The sequence below is a fragment of the Lepisma saccharinum genome, unplaced genomic scaffold (assembly GCF_977018435.1).
Source record: "Lepisma saccharinum unplaced genomic scaffold, izLepSacc3.1 HAP1_SCAFFOLD_93, whole genome shotgun sequence".
Taxonomy (NCBI): domain Eukaryota; kingdom Metazoa; phylum Arthropoda; class Insecta; order Zygentoma; family Lepismatidae; genus Lepisma; species Lepisma saccharinum.
The window spans coordinates 1,483,847-1,508,579 of record NW_028142925.1 but is presented as its reverse complement, the minus strand read 5'-3'; the positions used below and the strand labels follow the sequence as shown (position 1 = coordinate 1,508,579).

The window sequence follows — 24,733 nt, the reverse complement described above, 5'->3', positions numbered from 1 at the left end:
AGGAATTCCCGGTCGGGAGAGCAACGTAGTCTTCCTGCAGCCTCAGTACTCACCTTCAGTCCAAGAACATGGTGGAACTGTATGCGTGGTGATCATAATAGAGATGCCGAGAGGACAGAAGCTCCTCCTGTCTTGAAACCTAGGATCAACCACAACAAACCATACAGGACATTTTCACCTACCGAAACCGTATGGATTCAATCACCGAAGCACTTGTCACCTAACTTCAAGGAGGCAGATATTGCAGAAAGGTTGGGTGGAACTCACTTTTACAAAGTGCGCTTTGCCGATGGAACTCAAAGAGTGGTACATTCACGTTGGATTCGTCAAAGGACACACAGAGAACAAAACAGTCCAGAAACCTGGGATGATGATAGTCCACCCGGACCAGAAGGCGCCGCGGAGGATCGAAATTCGGATTCCGAAACTACCCCACTTCAACCAGACGTTGATGGCCATTAACCCCAAGACACTGACGCTGACGCTGCTCCGCGACCAATATACACTCCTCATGTGTCTAGAAGATCGACCAGGATTAAGGTACCCCCTGACAGATACGGGTACCCTTGCTAATTATTTCTTTTGTAACTCTGGGAAGAATGTAGTGCTGCCTCCTAGAGGAAGAAGAAGCAAGCTGCTGTTGCTAGACAAGAGTCTGTGCAAACAGAACCTGGAATGGTGAACGTAGTTTCGTTATAATGTAAAGTGTTACGTTGTTTGTGAGTTTCTTAATAAATTCAGTTAATCTTGTTAATATATGTGTTTTCCATTGCACAACATTTACTAGTCCTGTGTCAATGATTTAACAATCCAAAACGGTTCATTGACTGTAAACATCTTGTAATCAAAGCTTAGAACTACAAATACCTAGTGATTGGAAAATATTTGTTGTGCTTAATTCATGCATTTGTTAATTCTTTACAGGGAGCTATAACCGGTTCTATCGCCAGCCTTGCCTTTCTCATATGGATAAATATAGAGGCGTACGTCGCAAGAGCAGAAGGTCTCATTGTGTATCCTACCAAGCCTACATCTGTTGAGGGCTGTGTGTGCAACATATCATCAATTCACACTGCAAGTGCACCTGCAGAAAGGTATGAAAGGTACTTATGCGACTCGAGAGAGAAACTCGATAACGCACAAAGTATGAAACCTAGAAAAACGCAAGTGAAAGTTCGTCTATTGCAGTGTGGCTTATGGGTTACCCAGATGTTTCTGGCCATCACCGGCTCCTGAAGAAACTTCATTCACTATTGCACAACAGCTGGAATCGATGCAACAAATCCATCCAATGTTAACTGAATTTTGAACTAAGTACTTTATCAACTTTAACTCCCTAGCCGCTCATATGTCTGTTACGTAGGAAAAACTCATATGTTCTAATTCTTGGGGTTCCCTACTAGCACCACTATTGACATTTGGAGCAGAAATTGTAAAATGTATTCAAAACTTACACTAAGTATATTTGGTTTACAAATCACTTGATTTTACAATTGCGATAGTTCGAATGTAGGTTTTGAAAGTTTATTTGATTTGGTAAGTTTTAGCATCGGGTTATTGTGATTTTTGTATAAAATAATTCCGAAATATTCTGGAAAAAAATCTTAAGTTCATTTTACAATTTTTTAAAGCATTATCTGTGTAGTTTCCTCGTCCATTCACAATAACATTTCCATTATGACAATTATATAATCACCTCAGATTTTTTTAAAAAAATGTCTCGTTTACGATAACGTAATTAATTTGTGAAAGTCACTTTATATGCGTCATGTAATATGTGTTACATATTTAAACTCTAAATAGTTGGCAGAATTCACGAAAGGTGGCAGGATTATGCAGCCTGTAATCGAATTCTTACTTGTTCGCGAGTCTGCCAATAGAGGGGTATCGCCAGCGACTGAAAATAGGAGCGTTTTTGTTCCGCGTTAGACTTCTGATTGATTATTTTTTTTATATGGTTAAAATTTTCGCGTGCAGACCCTATTTAGTTTGAAAATTATGTATGAGGTAAAAAAGCAATATTGTTAGTTGCAAAAAGGTGTATAAATGTGCAACGGTTTTGTATTTACGGAATGCTTAAGTGTCCGACCTTGCGGAAGCGAGTGAATCTGATGCGGGGAGGACGGGAGAGATGCAGTGGACTCTCGCAATATTGACGCCACCACGGAAACTAGACTGCACGTTGCCACAAAAGTTGGATGTTGACTGTCGCGCGTGTGGGACGAGTGACTGAGCAGAAATTGGAGGTTCGAATGTAGGAATACACGAGGATCGTGTGGATGTATTATGTCCGACGAGGCTGCCCATTCCCCCCAAGGCCAATGGCGCATCCCCTCCAAATCATGTCATGCGCCCCCTCAAAAAACATATAATTCGCGCCCTCAGACCATATCGTAATCCCTACAAAGTATTCAATTCCAACAGCGTGTCGGTTAGCACATCGGGCTACCACGTCAGGGGTCCCGGGTTCGAATTCTAGCCTGGGCATGCATGTTTGCGAATATCCATTCGTCAATTTTTCATCATATTATCATTCATCCCCATCTTCGCAAATTAGCCAAAAGTGTCGGTGACGACATCTAAAAAATGTCAAAAGCTCCAACGACTCCAAACTTTTCGCGTTTTTCCAGAAACGCGCGCGGACATCAACACAAAGACGTGACGCTGTAACTATCTTTCGCCGACTGTTGCAACTAACTTGCGCAGAAATTCACAAGCGCTTATTTTCCATTGTCTTTGGCAATCAGTCTATTATTTAAGAGGGGAGTGAAGTCTTTTTCATCCTCATTCTTACCGAAGCAAAAGTTCTACAACAATAGGTTATAATATCTCTTCCTTTAAATTTTATACTCAATCCTCCCAAAAAAATTCCATGCGAATTTTACACTTACTGTTGATATTGAAGAGTGGATATTGCTTCCGTCAAAAAAATAATTATCAGTCTCCACACCAGAATTTCCGCAACAGTCTAAGACAATTCTATACACCCCTTAATTTAATTATCTATCCCCCTCTAACTAAAATACCCGCCATAATCTCTAAGACTTAGAGTTGGATACTGTTCCCCACGATGTTTAATTCAGAACCCACCTGTCAATTAAGACCTAATATGTAAGAGTTTAATATTTCTCCTCCCTTAGAAAATTCCCTTAAACACTTTCTTTACTTCATCTAACGGATGCATGTAAGGTTTAAAATTTTTACATATATTTTAGAAATATACAGGGTGTCATTTTAATGGCGCCCACGGACCACAGATTCGTATAAATGACATCAAAACAAACAACTTTTCTCAGTAACATTTTCCTCGTTGGTACGTCGATTCAACGCTACAGCTGTTAAAAAAAGACCGTTTTGCCGCCTGGATGCTGGCAACCCAACACAACATTTGGTCGTATCTGTGACGTTATTTCCTGCCGCGAAACGGCGCACTACAGGGTTGCAAGAAACACACAAATTTTGTGAAAAATTGACAAACTACCAACCACATTTTTAGCTATAAAACGAAGCTAGAAACGCGTCCAGTAGACCGAACATCATAGCCTACCAGCCAGAAGATCAGCAGTCATCTCAGGGGAAGGGGGAAGTGAACCAACGATATGAGAAATGGGTAAAAAACGTATTCAAAATGAAGTGTCAATATTGGATTTTGTCTCAGCCTACATGTAAAATATCAACAACAATAAAGTTTATTGGACTTACAGCTTACATGTGGCTGTATATGGCTAGCTACATGTCAAATATTTGCAAATCTCTTTGCAAGGTTGATATATACAGGTTTGTGTCCAGATGCCTTGTGTTACTTCTGTGATGATAACGGAAGTATCCGAGGTTCACGTTGTTACATTACGACAAAAACACGTACAACCACAGGAACAATGTAATGATGAATCAGTTGCGAATATACTGTCCTGTTCAAAGTTACAAACTATTACATGTGTAGATTGCATAGATCTTGTATTACTACTACTTATATCCCTGTATTTTCAACCATTTTTCCAACTTGCCTCATAATGCTATGAATATACATTATATTATGTGTTACTTACCTTTGGAATTTTGAGTGCTTTCATTTCTATTTTGTCATCTGTTCAGTGTGTCACAGACAACTAGTATCAGAAGGACGAAGTGGATAGACTAAATTGTAGATGCCAACTTAGTAACTAGATTTACAAGTATTTGACATGTAAGCCGAGACAAAATTCGATATGACCACTTCCATTTGAATTCTATTTCCTTTCTCCCATTTTTCGTATCGTTTGATTACTTCCTGTTATGTTACAGAACGTGTTCTCTCGTTTTGTTTTACGGTACATAATGTGGCTGATTGTAGCTATGTCATTTTTTTTTATAGAATGTGTGTTCCTGGAAACCCTGGAACGCATCGCTTCACGACAGGATATGACGTCACAAATGCAATCAATTGTTGTGTGTGGTTGCCAGCATTCAGGCGGCAAAACGGACTTTTTTGAACGACTGTAGCGCCGAAATGATACACGAACGAGAAAAATGTTACTGAGAAATGTTGTTTGTTTTGATGTCCTCTATACGTTTCCGTGGTCCGTGGGCGCCATTAAAATGACACCCTGTATAAATGTTGTATTTTACATTATTTGAAGTTAAAAATCCCCCCAAAAAAAATTTCGATGGCGCAGCCTGCGCCAAAATCCCCCACGTAGGCATCCGTGTTATGTCCTGTCCGGGAAGACTGGATACTTGTCCCAGAAGAAAAGAAGAAAGAGATCATGCGCCACAAGTATTCGAACCACGTGGTGGAGCATAGAGGTAAGGAAGGTTTACTTTCCTCAAGTGCAGTTCCGACATGATCTGTGAACGCGAGCGAGAATACAGTTGTCCGTCGTGAATGTTTTATGATAGCTTTCACAATAACAATATTTCCAGAGGTATCGAAATATAAGTGGTATACCAATCTACGAGCAATATGGCTGACTATCATCCCTTACTGGAAATGGCAGTCTAACGTATCGTGTGTTCGCTAAACGATGACAATAAATTCTCTATGCTGAAAGTTTTACATACCTTTGCAAAGTTTGAATATTGACTAGAATCACGTTAAAACTTTTAAAAACGTTGAAAGATTTGTGCAATATATAAGGGTTGTCTTGGGTCTAAACAGTTGATTTTATGCAAGATCACGTGATCAAAAAAATACAGTATCCGGTTGTAAGCAGTTTGCAACTTCTTGGTAATCGTTGCAAAATGTCAACGCATTTTAAGCTTATCGCCTGATGTATAAACGGTTTCGTACGGAAATATTAACTGTTATTTTTCATTCGATGAGAAAGGGTGTTTTGGTTGAATGATGTTGAGTAACGGTAGTCAGAATCCTGTTGACATAACTTAACAAAATGTACATGTAGAGAAAGGAATTGCCCAAAGAATACTTTTGTTAAATGTCAAGGCCTATTTGTCGTGTTAGAATTCTCAAACCAAGGAAATCTCGAAGCATATAGACTTATGTCGGTAAATGTACTCATAGAGATTTTTCTTTCAGCAGAGTGGTTTTCTGTGTGCATATCAAACAAAGGGAAATTATAACTATAGTGCATGACCTGTTGATTAAATGCACCTATTTCAATTCAGTACTATAAAGTTGCAACTACTTCCATTTTGGACATTGTCAGAGAGCATGGCTACATATAACTTCTTCCAAGTAAATAGAGGAAAAAGGGGGGATAATTATTGCTGAAATAAATTAGTTTTCTGGTCTAATTGACAATTATCATTAACAAACGTTGAATTCTATGCTATATTGGATAATACGTTGCACAGTTCCTTGATACATTGTGACTAAACATGAATGACCAAATTTGAATTAATGTAACCGAATGATAGTTATTAATATACAAGGCCCAGTTGCATAATTTTGAACTTATTATCACTTAATATACATTGTGATCTTACTTTTTTTTTAATTGTTGAGTATCGCGAGCTCTTATTTGCAGTATCTTGCCTTGCCTTACGGTTTTTTCGCGGACATCATTTTCATATTAAAAGGCTTTTGAACATGGGAAGTTTTGGTAGTGTGATAGTGGTAGTGGTAGTGGTAATACCACGCCTGTTTGGTAAGTGATAAGATATTGTTATGGAAATTATTGAAGCAATTACACCAACATTTAAATGAATTACCTATTTCGTATTATTTAATTTCAGATCAGTTTTCCCGTTGTATGAAGTATCGTACCAATATTACTCGCTCATTGGTCTAGTGCTTACTGTGGTGACTGGAATGTTAGTTAGCTTTCTAACAACCCCTCAGGACCCGGCAACGGTCGACAGGAACTTGCTGTCTCCGGCTGCATTGTGGATATTTAATGCCCTTCCAAATTGTGTGAGGATGAAGCTCCGACTACCGGACTGGAAAGAAGACGAAAAGGTATATTCCATCGTATTTCTTGAATCTTTATTGGAAAATGTTATGTGGGAAAAGTAACACTAAAAGGTTTGTTATGTGCATTACTGTTAATTAAATTCATCATTTTATGTACTAATATAATACGGTGAACACAAAATTCAGCTACCTTCGAATAAATTATATGGCAAAATACAAGAAACAACATATTTCACCAACATGGAAATTTATGGAATTTATAATATTTCGATTTTCACCACAGGATATAACAGTAATCACCTCGTGAATCTACGAGGCGCATTTAAAAAATAACGGCTGATTATTTATATAAAGTGACTCGTAAGAGTGATCGGATAGCGGCTGCGCAGTAACATCGACTAGTACAAGGGTGACCCACCAATCATATTGGCTCTCTTTGATTTAGATCGTGTTCAAAAATGGCTGTTCGGTTACACAATCCCGCAAGTTGATAGGTACGGTCTGTGATTCTATATCGAAAAGCCAAAAGCAATAATGCTGTCGAATCTCACAGAGAATTGTGGTAAGAGGATGTTCCGAGTGTAATGAGTGATAGTACGACATTGGTACACGTTCACACTCTGCAAAGGCAAAAATGTTCAAGTAAATCCCGTCTGCATGAAAAGTCATGACAGCTGTGTTTTGGCGGATTGCATGGATCCGGGGGAAAACAATCATATCGCAGTGGTACCGTGAAACACTATCAAAACCAGACAGGCCACCCAGAACCAACGACGTGGAATGTTGCCTTCAGAAAGTGTCCTTGTCCATGACAACGCTACACAACACACTGTTGCCCTCACTCTCTAGACGATTCAAAGTTTCGGATGGAATCTTTCTGACACGCTTCGAACAGTCCGGACCTTGCACCTATACCATGTCTCGGTTATCTCTGGAGCCAGGTCGCGCACAACGGTAGAGAGGGAAGGGAAGGAGGAATCGAGTGGGCAGAACGAATCAATATCCGATGCTGGGAAGGCAGCAACGCAATCCCGCTGCCTCTCACGTGTTCATTGGTTTAGCCGTATCGCTTCACTACTTGCTCAGAGACTTGTGTTCGTTTGCATGCTCCAGATATAGTTGCGACAGGGTATAGAGACTCTCATGTCTTCCTGCACCTCAACAAGTGGCTTGCGTCTTAACGATTTGAAGAAACTGAGATGTTAAAAACAGTGGCGTTGGACTTAACTCCCAGGTGGTGAACGTCTATGCAGAAGGTATAAAAAAGCTGGTTCCACGGTACTAAGAGTGCTTAGAAAATAATGGTGAGTATGTTGAAAAATGAAGTTGATATGTGCGTGTATTTAATCACTAATACAGTGATGCTACGCTTCTTTTCGAGTTTGATATTAACAATCGGCTCTTTCTTTTTTAAATGCGCCTCGTGTTTTGTTAGTAAGATTTCAAGAAAGTTATGTTCAACCTGAAAAACGAAATGTTTGTGGTCTTTACCAATGCAACTCTTACAGGCAATTTGGTAGATTGATTCTAACTCCCTCAAAGTAAACGTCTCACGTTCTAAACAAGTTCAGACCTCACGTTTAGTCGAATTGTAGATTTTCTTCAACGTTGCTCCGAATAATCACAGTAAATTCACGGTCAAAATGGTCGGAGTTGTGGTGGCGATAAATCTTCGCCGCCCAGATCTGGAGGTGCGAAGGGGTTGCGGGGAGCTGGTATCTTCTGGAGCTGTTGGTGTGGTTAAATTTAAAAGTATGTGACAATCAGTTTTTGTCACCTACGTTTTTATTATTCTGTATCCTAGGTTTTCAGTATTTTATATTTTTCTGTAAACTTCGTATCCTCTTGAAGCTTCGGTAGAAAAACACCACGTTTCTGAACCTTTTGTGTTTTTCTGCTTTTGTCAACTTTTCCCCCTTTCGGTCGTAGGAGCTCGGAACCAACAATGTGCTGTGATAAATCTTTCACTGTTTTTGAGCGACTTTTGTGCATTTGGCGACGGAAAGTCAACTTGGGAGGCCAATTACTGAAGGAACATGTTACGTACCGGATGAGGGTAGAACTATTCTTTTCACCCCATTTTAACGCAACACGTGTGCTTGAAGAAGCTGGACCAGGCAAAAAATGGACGCTTGACCACCAACGTCGTAACTTCTGATTCCCGCGCCTAAAAGTCAGTCCGTTGTATTCGAAGTTTCAAGCTGTCTTTATATAGTGGCAGAACGAACAAACAAGTACAGTATAGAGCCAGTTTTCGTACCGACAACACCTCTGCGACAGTCGGAGTAAAGATTCGGGACTTTGTCTTTTTCTACCGCGCCGTGTATTTTATCCTGCGTGAGTGAGTGACAGTGACTAGTTATACGAATACGCAGTGTTAATTAGTGACCTGTGCACTGGATTCGCGTTATTCGTTTTGTGACGAGGAACATTAATACCACAATGGCGGGCTAATCACGAGAGAAGGAGGGCCTATGGGTCTTCCTAGCCTGCATGAAGCCGACAACGCAGCAGATCACCGCTCAGCGTCGCGTCGCGACGCCGCACCACACCACTAAAACGCCACAAATGACGCCCACAGCCCGATTAGAAGCCATGAAATGATACCGCCGAAAGCCGCCAGTCGAAACAGCATTCCTAGAGTACTTCGACGCCGACACCGACGCCCGACGAGAATTCTACGGAGAGAGAAAGAGAGAGAGAGACGATGCGAAGCAATTAATCGCTCCATTACGAGGCCGACAAGATGATCGAAGTGATGTTGAAGCGAAGAAGGAAGAGGTGTCCAAGAAGATTGCGAAGTGCCGCTACAAAGAAGAAATGTGGGGAAGTGTCAGTGTTGCAAAGAGGACCGCGGATCGACGTCCCGCCGCCGTTTAGAGGACTACGGTAAACGTCGCTGAAACGTCTAGAACGTCGAGATGGTATAGTATACTACTGTTAATTTTCTATATGTGTGAGTGATCATCTACCCAAGCCTCCAAAGATCGGCCGTCGGACGAAAAGATACCAGTATTTAAAATTAAAAGTCGCAAAGGTATTGATTATAATTATTTCTCGCCAGCATCATCTAAATTTCACGACAATTGCTAATTCGGAAGATATATTCACAGCATACTGTTGTTTTTCCACGCTCTGCGCCGAGCTGTTGAGTAATAATGTTTATTTATGTCACCTTATATGCTTTACTCGGTAAATATTTGTTTAAAACGGCATAAATCGTGTATCTCTTGCAGAGATCACCTCCCAAGTTTGCTAAGGGAGGAAGTAAGTTAACTTCGTGCTATTTTTAATATATATTCATACATAAGTGTCTTCACTTTCCAGTCTGTAAACATGTGTGTCTTGCAGTTGATATCTAAGCCTAGTGTTATTGAAGTTCCAAGGCGCATTAGTGATAATTCTACAACAATTATTTAAATGTTTTAATAAATTGCAAGAATAAAAAGTTTACGTGTCTTGCCCGTTGGCAGAATGTAATGAGCACGCGCAGATGAAAGTTTTGTATCTTTAATTCTAAGCACATTAACGTCTTCGGGCGCAGTTTAATATTCCTATGAAAAACTAAATATTGCATGGTGTCTAAAAAGGGCCAATGTACTTCTCTTAATGTATTTATTCCCCTGCGGTATGAGAGAGTGTGTGAATGCTTGAATGATAGTGAGGGGTTGTGTAATCTGTCTATTTTTGTGTGTCATATAATATACATTTTTGTTATTTATGATTTGACTATGATTTGTGTTCATACAAATAGTATACTAATCCTCATAACTATTGGTATTTATATTTTAGTCAACGTTAAGTCAGCAAAGCATTTCCGCTGGCTAACATCAATTATTATTATTATTGATTATTGTTATTATTATTATTCAACGTCACTTTATGCACGAGTCGGCTATTCGTCGGGGGTAAAAACCGATCCGGTCACACGTACCCTGGAATCAAAACCGTTAGCTGGGCCCGACACCTAGGAAGGGGACTTCGGTCTCCGGACTAAGTGTCCAAACAGAGGTCATGTACCTAAGGTCACCGGTGAGAATTTGGCATCCCGATCAGGGACCGGTCTATCTTTTACCCTCGTCGAGGGAAGTACATTTTTCATTTTTTTAATTGATAAATAGCGTGAGGATTTATTCATTGCTTTGGTTAAACTTTCATTAGGTATTTTGTGTTTACGTGTATTCTTGTGGCGTTTTTATTAATTTTTTTTGTGACATTTAGTATTTTGAGTTTGCGTTATTCATTTCTTGGCGCGAATTTGATTAACGTAAAGGGCAATTAAGTAGGCGAATATCGGCAAGGGCGAATTTTCTAGGAATTATTTCATGCAAATTTAGTGGCGACTTTGTTCTGTGTGTGTGCGCGTAGGCTTCTTTGTAGGTAGCAGAAAGGGGACCCGTCGTGCCCTCCTCTCTGCACTTTTGATAGTTATTTGTTTGTATTGTTTTTCGGTAGTGCGTTTCATGTTTTTGAAGTGTAGACTTATTTTCTGACAACCTCAGGACATAGTGAGTGTTTTTAAGAATCTAATGAAATTGAGAAGTGATAAAATTATTTACGGAAACATGAGCGAAGCACGGAATTGTGTAATTTGTGGGATTGAAATCCCATTAGGTGAATTAGACCCGTTGAACGAAGCGCAGCCGCGTTGTAGTAATTGTGTTATTTCGTCAGGAATGTCAGGACACGGGGGCTTAGTTGTAAATACTGAATCCAACGCTACCCCCCCTAACCCGGAAGAAGCCATCCATGCCACTGATGTGTCGAACAAAAGCACCGGCACCAATGACCAAGTTTTTGAAATGCTACGGCAATTGTTGCAAGCGGAACACGCGAAGCTGGAAGGGAGGCTCCAGGAGAGGATAAACGCAGCTAATGTGGAAACGCAAGCGCGAATCGAAGAACTTGAGATCCGATTTCAGGAAGTGGTGCGTGTTTCGGCTGAACAAATAACTGAACGTTTTTCCACGCGCTTGCAAGACAATGAAAAGAAACTCGACGCAGAAGTCGCTCGCTTGGATTCCCGTGTTGATGACCAGGACCAGCAGTTGGCAACGCTGTCGCGACGGACAGACCAAACGGACCAGGATTTGGCAGTATTGAGAAAATCGTCGGCTCAGCTTGAGGCTACCTGTCACCAAAACTCCGAGTGTTTGAGAGAGCGCGTGGCGAAAACAATAGGCGAGGTTGATGACCATTCCCAAAAGATACAGGCTTTGGAAAGAAGAATGGACATTTTGGACCTTTCTCACCCTCGCGACCGAGAAACGCCAGAGGCCAGGAGAACTTCACACCATCCTGCTTTTCCCAACCGCGATGAACCTTCAGCGCCCAGGAAGACAAACGGCGAAAGGGGGGCAAGGAATGATACATCCCCACTCCAAGCACCCAGCTGGGAAGACCGTCGCCCTGCACCAGCTATGACCAGAAGGGCCCTTTTGCCCCTTGAGTATAAAAAGGAGTTTAAAAGGTTCAATGGAGAGGACCGACTTTTGCCTTCTTCCTTTTTAGATCACTTCGAGACAATCGCGGAGGAACTTTCAATGGAGGAAGCCGAACGGTTAATTGTATTGCGGGGATTAATGGAAGATCGGGCCAAAAATTGGTACGAAACCCACGAAAGGCATTTCACTTCGTACGAGGTCTTTAGGGAAATGTTCCTGAGTTACTTTCAAAGGCCCCTACAGGTAGAAAGAATTTTGATTCGTCTCAGGAATGAACGCTACGACCGAAGCGCCGGGTTGTCTTACTCAACATATTTTTGGAAGAAATACAACGCGTTCAAACAGCTCCAGCCGCAAATGACACCACCAGAGGTAATCGCAGCGCTAATATACCATTTTCCCCAGGATGTCAGACGTCATCTCAACGGGACATGCGTATATGATCCGGACTCCATGTCACTCACCTTGGAAAACTTATACCAGTGCGCCGAGGAACAAGAGCGTGAGAGAGCAGAGCGCTGGGACAAGCGACGAAGGACGGATGACGATCGACCTGGCCGCAATCGCCGCCAGCACATGCAGATGGTACGGCGCGGAAGTGAACAGCACCACGCTCCACGCGCCGACGAACGAAATTCTCCACCTTCACCACGACCGTTTCGAGGAGGGACGCGTCGAGGAATGAATAGGCGCCGATCGCCGCGGGGCGCAAGACAAAATAACCGCAACGGCTTTTTTCAGAGAGGACAAGTGCGCAATGGATATTACGAGCGCAATGGTCGATCGAGGAGTCCGCGATCGGACAAAGGAAGCAGGGAGCGACTTACCTGGACAAAGCAACCGCAAAGTCCAGCAAGGAGAGTCGGAGATGAGCAGCCCCAAGAAGTGATTCTCCAACACCTGGTGTCTCCGGACTACGGCCTTCGGGATACCGTTAAGTTCAGCTCTCATATCAGTGACTTCACAATTTGATTTGTTTTGTGTTTTATTTATATGTCACTTATTTCTATATTATTAATATCGTTGTCAGTCTTCAACATTATGTATTTTTGTATTATGTATTATTTGAGCCCTGTTTACTTGTGTATTATTATTGTGAATCATCAAGGAATTTTTGTGTGAAATTTTATATACAGGGTGCTCACATAAAAAGGTATTTTTCATGTATAGATTTATATACAGGGTGTTTCAAAAAAAGTATTCATATACAGAGTGTTTAAAAAAAATGTGTAACCTTCAAAAATCTCCCCAGCCGAGAACGATTTTCAAGCCTACAATTTTTTTGAAGTTAGGGGGGGCGAGATGTGACAATCAGTTTTTGTCACCTACGTTTTTATTATTCTGTATCCTAGGTTTTCAGTATTTTATATTTTTCTGTAAACTTCGTATCCTCTTGAAGCTTCGGTAGAAAAACACCACGTTTCTGAACCTTTTGTGTTTTTCTGCTTTTGTCAACTTTTCCCCCTTTCGGTCGTAGGAGCTCGGAACCAACAATGTGCTGTGATAAATCTTTCACTGTTTTTGAGCGACTTTTGTGCATTTGGCGACGGAAAGTCAACTTGGGAGGCCAATTACTGAAGGAACATGTTACGTACCGGATGAGGGTAGAACTATTCTTTTCACCCCATTTTAACGCAACACGTGTGCTTGAAGAAGCTGGACCAGGCAAAAAATGGACGCTTGACCACCAACGTCGTAACTTCTGATTCCCGCGCCTAAAAGTCAGTCCGTTGTATTCGAAGTTTCAAGCTGTCTTTATATAGTGGCAGAACGAACAAACAAGTACAGTATAGAGCCAGTTTTCGTACCGACAACACCTCTGCGACAGTCGGAGTAAAGATTCGGGACTTTGTCTTTTTCTACCGCGCCGTGTATTTTATCCTGCGTGAGTGAGTGACAGTGACTAGTTATACGAATACGCAGTGTTAATTAGTGACCTGTGCACTGGATTCGCGTTATTCGTTTTGTGACGAGGAACATTAATACCACAATGGCGGGCTAATCACGAGAGAAGGAGGGCCTATGGGTCTTCCTAGCCTGCATGAAGCCGACAACGCAGCAGATCACCGCTCAGCGTCGCGTCGCGACGCCGCACCACACCACTAAAACGCCACAAATGACGCCCACAGCCCGATTAGAAGCCATGAAATGATACCGCCGAAAGCCGCCAGTCGAAACAGCATTCCTAGAGTACTTCGACGCCGACACCGACGCCCGACGAGAATTCTACGGAGAGAGAAAGAGAGAGAGAGACGATGCGAAGCAATTAATCGCTCCATTACGAGGCCGACAAGATGATCGAAGTGATGTTGAAGCGAAGAAGGAAGAGGTGTCCAAGAAGATTGCGAAGTGCCGCTACAAAGAAGAAATGTGGGGAAGTGTCAGTGTTGCAAAGAGGACCGCGGATCGACGTCCCGCCGCCGTTTAGAGGACTACGGTAAACGTCGCTGAAACGTCTAGAACGTCGAGATGGTATAGTATACTACTGTTAATTTTCTATATGTGTGAGTGATCATCTACCCAAGCCTCCAAAGATCGGCCGTCGGACGAAAAGATACCAGTATTTAAAATTAAAAGTCGCAAAGGTATTGATTATAATTATTTCTCGCCAGCATCATCTAAATTTCACGACAATTGCTAATTCGGAAGATATATTCACAGCATACTGTTGTTTTTCCACGCTCTGCGCCGAGCTGTTGAGTAATAATGTTTATTTATGTCACCTTATATGCTTTACTCGGTAAATATTTGTTTAAAACGGCATAAATCGTGTATCTCTTGCAGAGATCACCTCCCAAGTTTGCTAAGGGAGGAAGTAAGTTAACTTCGTGCTATTTTTAATATATATTCATACATAAGTGTCTTCACTTTCCAGTCTGTAAACATGTGTGTCTTGCAGTTGATATCTAAGCCTAGTGTTATTGAAGTTCCAAGGCGCATTAGTGATAATTCTACAACAATTATTTAAATGTTTTAATAAATTGCAAGAATAAAAAGTTTACGTGTCTTGCCCGTTGGCAGAATGTAATGAGCACGCGCAGATGAAAGTTTTGTATCTTTAATTCTAAGCACATTAACGTCTTCGGGCGCAGTTTAATATTCCTATGAAAAACTAAATATTGCATGGTGTCTAAAAAGGGCCAATGTACTTCTCTTAATGTATTTATTCCCCTGCGGTATGAGAGAGTGTGTGAATGCTTGAATGATAGTGAGGGGTTGTGTAATCTGTCTATTTTTGTGTGTCATATAATATACATTTTTGTTATTTATGATTTGACTATGATTTGTGTTCATACAAATAGTATACTAATCCTCATAACTATTGGTATTTATATTTTAGTCAACGTTAAGTCAGCAAAGCATTTCCGCTGGCTAACATCAATTATTATTATTATTGATTATTGTTATTATTATTATTCAACGTCACTTTATGCACGAGTCGGCTATTCGTCGGGGGTAAAAACCGATCCGGTCACACGTACCCTGGAATCAAAACCGTTAGCTGGGCCCGACACCTAGGAAGGGGACTTCGGTCTCCGGACTAAGTGTCCAAACAGAGGTCATGTACCTAAGGTCACCGGTGAGAATTTGGCATCCCGATCAGGGACCGGTCTATCTTTTACCCTCGTCGAGGGAAGTACATTTTTCATTTTTTAAATTGATAAATAGCGTGAGGATTTATTCATTGCTTTGGTTAAACTTTCATTAGGTATTTTGTGTTTACGTGTATTCTTGTGGCGTTTTTATTAATTTTTTTTGTGACATTTAGTATTTTGAGTTTGCGTTATTCATTTCTTGGCGCGAATTTGATTAACGTAAAGGGTGAGAAGTAGGATGATGATATACCTAGTGAATTTCAATTGTATCTTGTAAAGTCGTCCCCAAATTGTTATGCATCACGAAACCTTGTTTCTCGCGAAGCAGAGACCTAACGTACTTTGATATATGACACTGCAGTCAATACCAGAGAGTAGCAGATATTAAGAATAGGTATTAAGATGCCGAGTTTCCGTTTTCATCTAGCGAAAAACGTCTTGAGAAGTCTATCTCGAGGTGAATAATGGTTCTCTCCGATGACTTCGTGTTGATATCAAGAAGTCCTGGGTTCTATACCCTGTGGATGGATACGGTGCAAGAAGTTTCTATTGAGCATTTGCTATTAAAATCCACTTCAGCCGTAGTCTTTGGCAACGCAACCAACAACTTGAAAGGAAGCTAGTGTTCCAGGATCTAGGTGCTCCCACTTTTGTTGCCGGTGAGGCTACACTTCTTGCAGTCTCAATTTGAAAATCCCACATCTATAGTGGATAGAAGAATATGTAATGTGAAGTAACGAAAACGATATTGGTGTTATTATGTTGCAAAGAACTATTGTAGAAATTTCAATGACAATGTAAATGTAACGCAAGCAGTGTGAAACTTTAATATGGAACAGCAGATATAAGACAATATCGCTAGTGTATTGTAGGATTGTTTATATCGCCACTTCTAGGAGCTAGAGTAAGAGTTTAAATGAAAAATCGACCTACAGGTTGTTACAATAAATGAAAGGCCACCTTAGTGGCTGAAGAGGAGCAAATTTTTCCATTATAGCCTCTTGGTGTACTTTTAGCAGTGGGTGATTCTCAGCCTATGCACGAACTCTCCCATGTCATGAGCGTCTAGACAGTTTGTGAAAAGAAGAGATCAATAGAAAACTATTTTTTCTTCTTTTTATAATATTATTGAATATTTTGCAGTCTGTCCCGGGAATCTCTGCAGCAAGTAGGACTTGTCCTGTGCAAGGAGGATTAGAGAGTGTTCCACAGCAGAACGCGTGAGAGCGGAAGTGAGGGCATGGAGGGGAAAATGAGGGTTCAGATCACAACCTTTTGGAGGAGCGCGCAGAGCTTTACTTCACTCACTCCCTGGCTTCGTTTCTCTACTGTTATGTGTGCCTTTGGTTCACAGTTTTCCGATAAAGAGTGTAGCAATTTGTCTTATGTATTGTAATACTGCACGCGTGACGTAGAGGTTCCCTTAAATGTTTCGTTTTAATGTTAGATTATTGCATTTGTTTTATGTTGCAATGTGTAGTTCTGTAATATCATTATTATTTCTTTTACATTCAAGATGAACTTATATTATGACCACACGTATATAAATTAATGTCCAAGTGCCATGATTTTAACACCAACTTTATATTGAGAAAAAACAAAAACACACATCAGAAATATACCACCAATGTTGCCAACGTGTGGGTTTCTTCAGCGAAGAGATTTTTTTTAATTGTATTTAAAAATTAGATTATGTCTACAATAGCAATTACAAAACATATCAAGAAGTAATTTCCAATAAATTGTTACTTTTCCAGGAAGTTCCCCATCCCCTTTGAGAGTTCTATTGTGCACGGTATCTCATTTCCTTCCCCTTTCGATTACAGCACAGAAAATATACCATTTTTGTTTGTGTACATTGAAAGTGCAGAATCTTTAGGAAGCAATCACATTCGAGTAAAGTAATTAAATTCGTTTATCACTGAGTGGCGGAAAAGGAAATATTTCATTGTACCAATAATTTATTAAACATAACGAGGTTCTAATAATAGTAAATATTATAGTAATTTTCTGTTCCAACAGTTATCATATTCAATGTTGCAAAATATATGATACGGTAATAACAAATATTCACAAACATTTTGATGACCATTAAGACCTCTTTATTTAAATGTTTTAAATACTTGGTAAGGCTTAAATCAATGATATTCTAAAGTGATATGTCATGTAACTTGTAACCTGTAGCCAAAGATAATTTTTAATGAGCTGGCGCACAAAATTATACATTATACACCACAAGGGCCCCCACGTTACACACTAAGTAATATAAGTGGTATTTAAATTTAGCATAAAACTGTTTTGTTCACTTTTACAGAATCTTGACACTCCATTGGAAGAACCGGTGAAAGAATTGGAGATGGACAATCAAGTTGCAGAAAAATTTACATTTAATGTAATTGATTCCTGAAGACTCTTGGCTGCGTGGCTGTTACACATAATATGTTTGTAAACAACGTCTCTATTATTAAATTGATTCTTTCAGATTTTAAATTGCAAATTATGGAACTGTTGCTTGAAACATTTATGCTTCCTGTTTTGTATATAAATTAACTTGTTATTACATAGAAGGTGTAGGTAACTCTCTACCGCATATATAACTAATGAGTCTAAAATGTATAAATTGCGAAAACAACCAGTCGGGTGGAATTTCATTATCGGACGGCCTTGAGTAACCAACGAGCAGTTGATTTTTATTATAGTTCTTGCCTTGTCTTTTGGTGGCCGGCCCTCGTGCTGGCAAGCGAAGTCGGGAGCGGGGAACGTCGCAGACCAATCAGACAACAGCGTTGGTTCCGAGTTTTATGACGTCGTGGGAGGATGTGCTGCATGCACCTCGTCCTACAGGCTGCTGTTTTGTTATCAAGCTGGATTGGTCGCTTCCCGGCTCCTCACTTCCCTTGCCAGCATGAGGACCGGCCACCGAAAGACAAGACACGAGATACAGGAGTCATAAACTTTGAGCGAGACCAGGCACCTTAAAATCACTTTGAGAGAGAAAAAATGGGAAATAAGTTTACAGTTAAAGTTTCACAGTGTTCAGTAAATTATGTGCTGGTCGACAGATTGGCTCACTTGGGAATTTGTTAATCCTGAATTGTTCTTATTACTTTTTTTAAAAAAAAAATAATTTGAAGGAATTAAAATTACAATTAAATTATTATTATTATTATTATTATTATTATTAACATTAATCTGAACAAAAATAAAAGCTTGTTAACTTGAGAGTGTAATTTGAAATTCCTAAAATGTATTTGCATATGTTAGAGATAAAAACATGAACTAGGCTGTTCTTATGATAAAGGTGTATAATGTATTTTTATGTTTTACGAGAACAATGCGCCTTTGTCAGAGTCACACCGAGATATTTCTCCGTGTCTCGTTGGCCTGTCCGCCGTATAGCTTGACGCTGCAGATGGAATTTCAGTTGATTCACACCAGAGGAGCAACCACGAATTTTCGTACCAGGATTAACGTGCAAATAATAATAATAATAATAATAATAATAATAATAATAATAATAATAATAATAATAATAATAATAATAATAATACAAGTAGTAGTGGTAGTAGTAGTAGTATCAAAGACGTTATTATCTTCGAAAATCACGCAAACATGTGGTAGAAGTCGGTGCTAGAGCATTTGTTTCGAACACATTCAATTTCACAATAGCTAATAATGGAAAAGAAGCACACAAAGTATTTTTGAAAGACAGAATATAACTGTTATTGTACAGTCATGTTAGAAAAATCTGTCGCATGAAATTTTTCTAAGTCCAACGTCTTACGAAACCATGTTGGTAGCTCTGAAACAAGGAACTGTTGTGAAATATACGATCCTCCAATCAGAGTGAAGTTCGTTTGGGAGAAGCAGGAGGCGTGACTCACGATCTTCGTCACAGGAAGTTCAACCAATACAGCATTTTCTGACATGAGATAACGTCCTCATTGGTTAAATGTTGATCCAATAACGCGAGATAGCAGAAAGATTGCTCAAAAATTTACTTTGTCGCTTTAATTGCGTTTAATCGTATCAAATTAGTATTATATTTTCCCAATTATAGTTCACGAACTTAATATATGTGTTCACGTATGTGTTTGACAATATTATATCACTCATTAGAAAAGATTTCACCTTGTATTCACTATGTGAGATGACGTTGATACATTACCACTATGCTCTGACGAACGCCTATAATAATGAGGATTTTGTGAGAGGAAGAGGGGTGACGGGAAGTAGAACATAAAAAGTATTTTCTTTAGTATTGATTTTTTTGTTTATACACATACAAGCCTACAAAAAGATTTATTGTGGAGCATGTGTGTGGGGGGAGGGGGAAAGAGAGGAACAGAAACATATTAGGTGAGATAGGACGAAGAGGTGATTATTTTAGTTGTAGAACATGTTTTCTTGACGTTCAGTAATAAAAACAATCAATAATGATTATTTTATAAATACCGTATTTAATGTAAATTTATTTTAGAAATTGGGGCGGGGAGCTGTTTGTTTAACTTCAGTGCAGGATAACAAGGGGTACCGGATCGTATACCGGTGGAGACACATAGTGGTTTGTATAACTCTGTAAACTTTGGGTCCAGGCCTGATTAGTCTATCTGTGCATAAGGTCGACTTCGAATTCAGTAGGGAAATAATGTCGATCTAGTATTTTGGATTTTAGATGCGTTGAGTCCACTAAAATTACCAATTCTTATAATAAGAAACCTGTCTTCATCTTTTCATTTTGAAAGAGAGAGAAAGTTAATTGTATAATCTTTCGTTAATAATTTCAAAGAAGACTAATTCAAATCGTGACAATGAGGAACGAATAAATCTTACGAAAAGTTTTTGCCCCCTAGGGGATTTGAAACTTAGACCATTAGAGTAACAACTCAGTGCGATAACCACTACCCCACGAGTTCATTCCTTCATGCATACGGCATGATGATGTAAAGACGAATTCGTTCAATGTGAATTAGAAATGCCTCCATATAAACAATACACCCAAACGTTCTTTTGTAGCAAATTAAAGAAAGGTGGTATGAATGTCACAAAACATTTAAGCAAAATCTACTATATTTACGTCGAAGCCGTTTTACATGGAAAGGCTACAGCTTAGATAATTGATGTTGTGCTTTTGATTGTAATTGTAGGATACCCCATAGGTAAGTCAAGGCTCTAGTGTGCACTAGATTGGTTCATTTGTAGTGACGTGCTTAGGAATTTGTAAAGAGGTATGTGAATATAAAAGAGTGTTAGTGCTTCTCCATTTTTTAAACAGTAAACTCATATTTTAATATAGCTGGTTTACAAATTCCATCTATATCTCTCTCCGTCCATCTCATTATATCTCTTAGGAACTAATTAGTATTGCAGGAGTCATACTGAAAAAAAAATCACTGGCAATGACGAGAAATTAGATTAACCGAAGGAATTAGATTTACCGAAGGAATAGTTTTCATATTTTGTAACCCAAGGCGCGACAGACAAAGGGCATTGACCTATCTCCCGACTGCCAGTCTCCCTCCCACAATCCTACCTAGGAGTGTGGAGATCTTCAACTTGTAACGAGGTGACGTGGGTCAGCCCGTCGAACCCTCAGCCGTTATAGGAGATATCTGAAACCGTCACTCGTAGCTCCCCAATTTCCTTACGATGGTGGGTTGCCACCGGTCCTATACACATAACAGGCCGAGAACACAGGACGACTCGAATCCATGCCGCCCCGCTGCAGTTGGAGTCCAAAGCACAGCGTCTTAGACCTCACCACCACGGAGGAGGAGAGATTTCATATCTTGTTTCTTATAAATGTGGACAATACATTAATTCCATTACGCACCAAAAATTAGTGGAAAAAATAGCCGATTCTATAAGAGATTCGAACCTTCGATCTTCACTCAACTAGGCCGCTATTTGTAACAATTTCCCACTTTATCACTCAAAGAGCTTCGTTGCAACGTTTGTCTTAAGGGTCGCTAGCAATCTTAAAAACCTTATTAACCTATCTGCTGTCTATCCCAAATTTATTTTACAAGCTGGAATAGATTTTGAGGTCTGCAATTTAGAACTAGGCATTTGCGGTATGTAATTCCAGACCGTCTACTATAATAAATAAATCAAGGTCTACATATCTCATATTTTGTAAATGCGAAAAGTCATTATTACATGTTACAAACGCTTTCTCATTCCACCGTTAGTTCCAGATTTAGCCACAGCCACCGCGTATTTGCATTCTGAACACCAGCGTGAAACGTGTTTCCCACATTTTACAAGGTCAGGGGAACCCTTGTCAGTTGTATTGGATTCCTGTGAAAATGTTACTTCATACGTCATGGCGCCGTGGTGGATTTCTTCCCCTTCCCCTTTTACCTTGAACGGTAGTAATCTCTTACTGGGCACTTCGAAACAATCACAGAAAGCAGACTGGCTTGTAAATCGCATGCCATTTATCATTTCGAGCTCCTAGGTTTTGGAATGTGAAATAAAAAAAAAACGTATTTGGGCCTTCCCGATGGCGCAGTGGTGGTCGACCTCCGTGGCGAAGTGGTTAGCAGAGCGCGCTACAACGCCAGGGGTTCTGGGTTCGAGTCCCGGGTAAGGCATGGGTATTTGTGTTCGTCCAGTTCATAAGAAACAAAGAAAAATGTAAGAATTGAAAAGTGTAAAAGTGAGAAAAAGAGTGAATGGTGGGAGATACCTCCGTGTATTTCCTTTTATGTAAAAAAAAAAAAAGTGGTAGCGTCGTTGCCTTGTAATCAAGGGGTCCCGGGCTCGATACCCGGTGGATGCACATAGTGGTTCGGATCCCACTTTAAACTGTAGGTCCAGTCCCAATTAGCCTTACTGTGCATAAAGTGGACTTAAAACACCATATCAATCCAATCCAAATCAAAAAAACGTATTTAAGATAAATTCATTTTGGTTCGCTTCTTTGGGTATTATTTCATGTTACTTTTCTACTTACTGCTCTGGAACTTTTATCTACTGTCTTCAGTAGACAAATACATGTTTTGAAACATCAACTGTGTTCAGATTTTCAAAAAGATATAAATAAGAAAAATAATAAGGGAGAATGAAATGTAATATCTACAACCAAAATATTAAGCTTAACATATTATACCATATACTGAATATATTACGTATTTTTACTTGAAGTTTCTCTACTGTACTGCTTTCAGTAGACCCCTTAAATGCACCATATTTAATCCATTAGAAGAAGAAAAGAAAGTGTTTAAGGGTATTATCGAAGAAGTGGGGGGGGGTATCCAACTCTTACATATTAGGGCTTAATTGAGACATTGGTTAAGGTCAGGGGATTCTGAATTAAACGTTGGGGAGAGCAGTATCCAAATCTAGGTCTTAGATTATGTCAGGTATTTTAGTTAGAGGGCGGATTGAGCATTAAATAGAGGGGGTATGCAATTCTTGTGTGTTGCTATTGTCTTAGTCTGTTACGGAAATCCTGGTGTGGAGACTGAGAATTAATTTTTTGGAGGAGGCAATATCCACTCTTCAATATCAACAGCGAGTCTAAAATTGTCATGGAAATTTTGGTGGTAGGATTGAGTATTATATTTAAAGGGGGAGATAAGATACTTTTGATAAATTGTTAAATCTTACATTGTTAGGGGATTTCTTTAGTGGGGGAGACTTCGAATATTATATTCTGGCGACAATATTCAGCGATATGGTATCCACACATTTTCAGTGCCGAACGTGCGATAAGAGAAGCTGGAAAAGGGTAAATATCGCGGGATCCTAAGACAGTATTGACACCCCATTAAATTAATATTCTTGAAAGCCTGCAAAGAGATGGATGTATAAATTTTCTTTCTCGCTTCGCTCGCATTGGTGTGTTGCGAGAATTTGTGTTTGGCGCTTTACTGAGGTGAATGTGAAATTTTATATTATAACTGCATTACAGGACATAAACGATATTCTCAATATTCATTAATAACATCACTTCTTAAAATATAATGCTTAGTGTTGGTACACTGCTTAATTTAAAGCAGGTTCATCATTTGAAAGAAAACATATATTGAATCCACGTTTCTAACTTCTTGTCACAGGACAATTTTACTTTAAGGTGAGGAGGGACAATTTCGTACCAGGAATGCATTTATTTAAATATCGTCGGAATTGGAACTGCTACTAAAGAAAATCCACGCATAATTTGAGAGTATGAATTTCGCACCATGTTGCAAGTGGAAGCGGTTTTTAAAGTTGATTATTAAGCTAGATACCATGTTTGAAAAATGTGATGAATACGTACTTACAGAATCCCATGTATTCCTTATGGAGAGACAACTTCAAATTGAAGTTACGGCTAAACAAATGGGAGTTTCGACTATTTCTAGCGCAAATATCATCTTCAATGGATCATATATTTTTTTCCGCCATCGGAAGTTTGATATATCCAAGAAAACGAGTAAAATAATTCTCCTATAAGCGTAATGTATTTCTCCTTGCCTCCTACAGCCATCCTGGCAGTGTTGCCAAACCTGATGTGCATAAAAGAGCTACATTTCACCAAGAGCTAAAGATGACTTTCAAGGATCTAGATTAACGAAGGCTGCATAAAGTGTCTCCTAGGGTAATTTAGGTGTCAGAGGGGTGGGGGCGCTGCTATTACCGTTATCTTTAAAGTGATGGAAATGCATTCTTAGTTTTCACCGCCTAGATTTGGCGGGATTACCCATCTCAATAATTTGATGATGTTCATATGAAATCGAAAATAAAGGATTCCCGGATAATAATATTGACATCTTCACCTTAAGCCACAGCTGTATATATAAAAATACCTGGGGAGGAAAGAGGGGTGTTGGTGACGCAGCCTATATATGAATATCACCTCACGTGCAAAATGTACACTCATGGCAAAGGTTGATCCTTATGGGCCGGAGCCAGTGGTGGCATCATGGTGGGGTAGAGGGCGGGTGCCACAGTTCACAGTAACGTGTGCACGAAAGAGCCAGATCTTTCTCCAAAAGAGCGAAGTTGGCAACAGTGATCGACAGCTGTCCCAGCGAGAAAGACCTAGGGGAAATTGTCCCTCCTCGCATTAAACAGTTAAATTTGTACTGAAGATTAAATCCATGTAATTATTGTTGTGGGTTACTAAAATTATATTTACCCCAAGAGAACGGGGAGGGGGGTGAGTTCTTTGAAAGATGAACCGTATTATATTATCTCCCTGACTTAAAAATTTCTAGCTAGTGTTCTGTAATGTCTCGTGAAACAATAATTGAATCGATCATAAGGTTGGTTTGCCAAGGCTAAATTTTCTATCTTAAGTTGTACAATATTTACATGCATATTTAAATAATTAAATTTACTACATTTAACAA

General features: G+C 39.7%; 1 protein-coding gene across 1 annotated transcript; it reads left to right on the top strand.

Moving 5' to 3' along the window:
- The first annotated feature begins 81 nt into the window (after nucleotides 1-81).
- LOC145982312 (uncharacterized) lies at nucleotides 82-17,879 on the top strand. The gene is made up of 4 exons (XM_083115872.1): nucleotides 82-306; nucleotides 925-1,094; nucleotides 6,175-6,397; nucleotides 17,707-17,879. Exons 1-4 carry the CDS (start codon nucleotides 82-84, stop codon nucleotides 17,797-17,799), a joined length of 711 nt encoding a protein of 236 aa, XP_082971998.1. The 3' UTR covers nucleotides 17,800-17,879.
- The last annotated feature ends 6,854 nt before the right edge of the window (nucleotides 17,880-24,733 follow it).

Bases quoted from the DNA above. Each gene is read 5' to 3' on its own strand.
- LOC145982312 (XM_083115872.1), top strand. From the start codon at position 82: ATGCGTGGTGATCATAATAGAGATGCCGAGAGGACAGAAGCTCCTCCT. The intron at 1,095-6,174 runs GTATGAAAGGTA...ATTTAATTTCAG, and splicing joins GCAAGTGCACCTGCAGAAAG to ATCAGTTTTCCCGTTGTATG. The intron at 6,398-17,706 runs GTATATTCCATC...TCACTTTTACAG, and splicing joins ACTGGAAAGAAGACGAAAAG to AATCTTGACACTCCATTGGA.